Source organism: Pteropus alecto, unplaced genomic scaffold (assembly GCF_000325575.1).
Source record: "Pteropus alecto unplaced genomic scaffold, ASM32557v1 scaffold155, whole genome shotgun sequence".
Lineage (NCBI taxonomy): Eukaryota > Metazoa > Chordata > Mammalia > Chiroptera > Pteropodidae > Pteropus > Pteropus alecto.
The window spans coordinates 13846749-13851842 of NW_006438113.1; the positions used below are offsets into that span (position 1 = coordinate 13846749).

General features: G+C 53.2%; 1 protein-coding gene across 1 annotated transcript in view; it reads right to left on the minus strand.

Moving 5' to 3' along the window:
• Positions 1–5094, minus strand: part of COL13A1 (collagen type XIII alpha 1 chain) — a 182371-nt gene that overhangs the window by 62313 nt on the left and 114964 nt on the right. The window contains exons 22-24 of the mRNA XM_015592180.1: positions 5017–5043; positions 2476–2529; positions 1506–1592 (exon numbers count right to left, since the gene is read on the minus strand). Of these exons, the coding sequence (XP_015447666.1) occupies positions 1506–1592; positions 2476–2529; positions 5017–5043 (168 nt within the window). The remainder of the gene's footprint in view (positions 1–1505; positions 1593–2475; positions 2530–5016; positions 5044–5094) is intronic.

Sequence of the window (5094 nt, forward strand, 5' to 3'; positions counted from 1 at the left end):
CCTGTTGGCTTCTACTAACTCATCCGTTCCACCTATCTGACTCCTATACATGCTTAGGCCCAGCCTGCATCTCACCTCCTCCTGGCAGCCCTCCTTCCTACTCCCTTCCTTTTCTGAGTTCTGCGCCACTTGCCGGTGTCCACCCCCCTCCCTCCCCTTCCCCACCCCTAGCCAGGTCCTCCTTAGTTCTCAGCTAACACACACATGCCCAGTTCTGTCCTGGCCCCCAACCGTGGACTGCCAGCAGCCCCTGGTGGGCCATTTTGGAGCCCAGAACACTTTCAAGGACACACCTTGTCCTGCCTGGGAGACCCAGGGGAGGGTGAAGGCCCTGGGCCTGTGTGTGTGTGTGTTGAGGGGTGGGGAGCATTCCAGGAGGCCTAGGACAGGAGGGACAGGGGAGGTAGGAGGAGGCCCATTCCAAACATGTCACTTTTTAAACATTTATGTGGACCAGAAAGCAGGACATGATTTTGGGAACAGTCTTCTAGCTTTCTCTTTCTTTTGTCACAGGGCACAGGGACAATAGTGACCAGATTTCTTCGACCTCAAACTAAGGCCCAAAACATGCCAGGTATCCGTGCCCTGTGGGTCAGAGGGAAAAACTCCAATGCTGGGGATGTTTGGGAGCCCGGGTGGCAGGCACCTTTGGCAAAGCTGGTGCCCATGCCAGGGGGCTTCCGTTCCTGCCACAGTAAGATGGGCACGGGGCACGGGGAAGGGGAAGACTGAGACCCCTCCTGCCACTACACCTTGCCTGTCTGTGGGTTTCCTTTGGCTCCTTACACTATAGTCCTGTGGACCGTGTGTTTGTTTGTCCTGTTAGATTGTGGGCCAGCCCAGGGCAGGTTCTCTGCAGTCCCACCGCTCATGCAAGGCCCACCCACAGCAGGCCCTTGATAAATGTCAGTAGAATAAATGTGTGTATTGCCATCGATCATGTAATTAATCTTTTCCTTATAAGCTGAGAAAGAGATTCCCTTGTTTCCCTGTGCACTGAAATAAACCAAGCAATGCAGGAGGCGTCTGCTTTGGGAAACTCACATCTTAGCACTGCAGTCTCCGCCCAGAGCAAGAAGGCGTGGGCGGTCCCATCTGCAGCCGCCTCCACTGCCACCGCTCCCCTTCTCCCTGCCGTGTGCCAGCACCGGGCGGGGCCCAGCAGCTCACTGACCTTCCACCTATGCAGAGCCTAGATGAGGGGCCTTTCTGGCTATCCTAAGGCCCTGCAGCCGTTGGTCCCTGACTCAGTTACACCATAATTATTTCAATCAATGGAACCACCCATCTACCCTGGGAGTACACTCTCCTGGATGATCAGTCACTGCTTGGAAGCTAGAGCTCAGACCAAATGACCTTTCCAGGATCCACTGGAAAAACCACACATCTGGAGCAGAAGACTAGAGAAGGCAAGGTACCCGGGACACAGAGTCCCCAGGAATGGGCTGAGGACAAGGACACAGGCAAACATCAACCTTGAGCACTGTTCCCAGGGCAAGACTCACCTTTGGCCCCGGGGGCCCTGGGAGCCCTGGTGGACCGGGCTCCCCTCTGCCTCCTCCAATGGAGTTGCCAGCATCTCCTTTCTCTCCCTGGTGGTAGAAAGTAGAGTTGCCATCACTGGGTCCACCCAGCTCTGGAGGGAGGTGGTTGATCCCTGACTTTCTCTCCTCACATTCAAAGGAGTGGAGGCAGTTGACTGGCCCTCAGCCCAGGCTGGATGTGGGGCGTGTGGTGGGGGGTGGTGGAAGAAGTGGGCATTAAGGGCCCGTGGGCACCAGGATAGCTGGGGACCAGAGGTCTTCAGAAGCCCAGCCTGATCTGATCCAGCCATGGGATGTGAGGAGGGAATGGAGCTGGCTATGGAAGGGGAACAGGTTTAGAGATAAAACAAGAAACCCGTCAGGATCTGGGTCTAGAACAGTGTTGCTCCACGTGTGTTCCATGGACTCCTCTTCAGGGGACTGGAATTATTTGAAATGTGAAAAAATAGGGTCCAGTAGCCAAACAATGTTAGGAAAGGCAGAATGAAGTGAAGCTTTGCAGGCTCCTTCACTGCAGGGTGCTCAGTTCAGACATGTTAAGGTGCCCTATGACTCTCCAAGGGGGCCTACCTTATACAAGTCTCCCCAAATGTATTTGACATCTAGTCATTTATTTTTTAAATGGAACATCTCATGGAGCTCGTGTAGCATTGAGCACATTTGCAGAGCTGGTGTAAAGAAATTTGACCAGGTCGTAGTTATAGAATTCTTTAAATCTGGGCATACTTTGATCAGTCAGGGCCTCTTGTGTGGTACCCCATATTTCCCTTCTCTGAAACAATTTGGCTGTGTTCCAGATACTTTCTCCCCAATCAGGGAGAAGCACCTCGAATGCTAGGTTCGTGTGGATGTGCAGGGCCAGGGATGTGGGTGGGAATGGCCACTAAGATCCCTACACAGGACCCGCCCTTCAGAGCCCCTCGATACCCACCTTCTGCCCCAGGAGGCCGAGTAGCCCAGGGGAGCCTGCAGCCCCCTTATCCCCCTGTGGAGGAAACGCAGACAGTATAGGGTTAGAGACTATTCTCCAGGATGTCGGTGAAGGCAACACCCTGCCAGTGTCGGACCTTGGCTTCCCTCTCTCCTGCCTCCCTGACCGTCCGTGGGCTCTTTTCTAAAGGACTCCACTTCCTGAAGAACTCACATCTGGGCCAAACTCCTTCCTTGGGCCACTTCACACTGGTGACAGGCTGCATCATGGTTCTCCCATCCCCATGTGGGCTGGGCCCTCATTGCTCACAGGGGGAGAGAAGCCAAGAACATTTAGTCCTTTTTGGGGTCTCCTGAGGAGAGGCGAGCAGTTTGGAATGCCAGTAGTTGGAGATGCCCTTCCTGTTAACCACTATGCTCTTTTCATGTTTGTAATGTCTAGCAATTGGAGTCCCCTGGTCTCCAGGGGGCGCTTTCTGACCCCTCCTCCCTGCCTCTAGGGAAGATTAACCAGAACTTCTCTTTGGAGGAATATTTTGAGAAGCTTGCCCACTCTCCCAAATTTGTATGTTGAAGTCCTAACTCCCAATATCTCAGAATGTCACTGTATTTGGAAATAGGGTCATTGGAGGTATAATTAACTGCTGTGTTATGAGGTCATACTGGAGTTGGTTTGGCCCCTAACCCAATATGACTTGTGTTCCTATAAAAAGGGGAAACTTGGACACAGACAGGCATACGGGAGAACACCATGTGAGGATGAAGGCAGAGATTGGGGCGATGCTGCCACAAGCCAAGGAACAGCAAAGATGGCAGCAAACTGCCAGAAACTTGGAGACGGGCCTGCAATAGGTTACCCTTCACAGCCCGCAGAGGGAACCAACCCTGCTGACGCCTTCATCTCAGACTACCGGCCTCCAGACTGTGGGACAATAAACGTCTGCTGTTTAAGCCACACAGTTTGTGGTCCTTTATAGGGCAGCCCTAGCAAACTAACACCCCTCCCTAACCAGCTTCTTCCACTCCTGAAGAACTCTCTTCCCCACGCCGTGAATCTCAGGGCCCACCCTCAGTGCCAGTGACGAAGCTCCGTGACTGAATAACCCCTCCCTGTGTCAGTGGCAGAGCTGGTCTAGCACATAGGTCTCCTGATGCTTCACCTTCCACTCCAACAAGACTTCACTTTGCATTCACGGGGCGTCCTGCATCAGGGGAGCACCCCCAAAAGCGCCCCGCCAGGTCAGCACAAGAAGCTCCACTCTCCATAGCTTGACAGTTGGCAGTTCGCATATGTAATAATATAAATTGAGGGTCTTGGGTCATAATTTGCTCGGGGATCTTAATGACCTTTCCGGCTGAAGTCACAAAAGAAACCACACCAAGTCTTGGAAGGGGGACGGGGGGTCCATTCCCTGGCCACCTGCCCTTGGGTAGAAGCTGAACGACATAGTGGCCTGAAGCTTGCCAATAAAAGGGAGGAGGTTGGGTAAAGGCCCAGGTGACGGGAGGACAGTGAATCTTGGGGCCCCAGCAGGCCCTGCTTTGCTGGGCTGTGCCTAGGTTGTGCCTTAGCCTGGCATGTGCCCTGAAACAGGCTGGGTCTGAAGGGAAAGGATGCAGTGCTGTCCTACAGCAGTCCTAGGGGAGTGAGGACAGAGGATGGAGGGCCTTCCTTCCTTCTGTTGGGCTTTCCTCCTGGGAGGGAGGGAGTGCTCTCGAGTGGGAATTTCTGAAGCTCTCCCAGGCTGTCCCAGACTCCCTGTTCCTGGGACGCAATGGCCCATAGCACACTGCAGGCAGCATGATGGCCATGGGGTGGGGCAGGGAGCGGGGGGCCAGGGGAGGCCAGGATGAAGGGGGCATATGCTCAAAGACACACTATTCTACCCTGTGCCCGCTTCCTGGAAAACCTGGGGGCCCTGGCTTCCCTGCTGCTGCTGGGTCTCCTTTTGGGGTAAGAAGAGAATTACTTATAAGAGGATGGGGGCTGGTGGTGAGGGGTATAATGGACAGTGATCATGGACAAGCCTTTCCAGAATACCAGTCCCTTAAGATGCTCCTCTTAAAAAAGGATGCCTGGTCAAAAAAGTTTGAAAATGCTTCACAAGATATTACCTTTTTAGAGCTTCTCAAAGTACGTTTAGCATATTAAAAGCTCTGAGAAGGCCTGCAATAAAAAAACCTGTGTAATACTTTTAACCCCATGTTTCTCAAACATATTTGACCATGGAAACTTTTTATCATGTTACATTTTTTAATGAACTAGACAAGAGGGGCAGGTACCCACGTGGCTGGCGCTGGGTTAACAGTTACTGTCTACTGGAGCCGGTGTGCAGGCAAACTGGCCAAGCTATCCAGTCCAGGATTCAGGGAGGTGGGAGGCATTTGCCATGCATTCCTGACAAGCAGGCCCCACCCTTGCAGGCAGCCCTCTGCTTAGTCAGCCTCAAGGGGACCCAGAGCAAAGCAACAGCAGCCCCTCCCACATCCACCTGAAACCTGATGCTCTGTGCAGCCCAGAATGTTCCATTAGTATCAGTACCTTGGTTCCTGGGGTCCCCGGCTCACCCTGTGTGGAAAAAAAGAAGACTCAGGTAAAGAAATGAGCGAATGAGAGAGA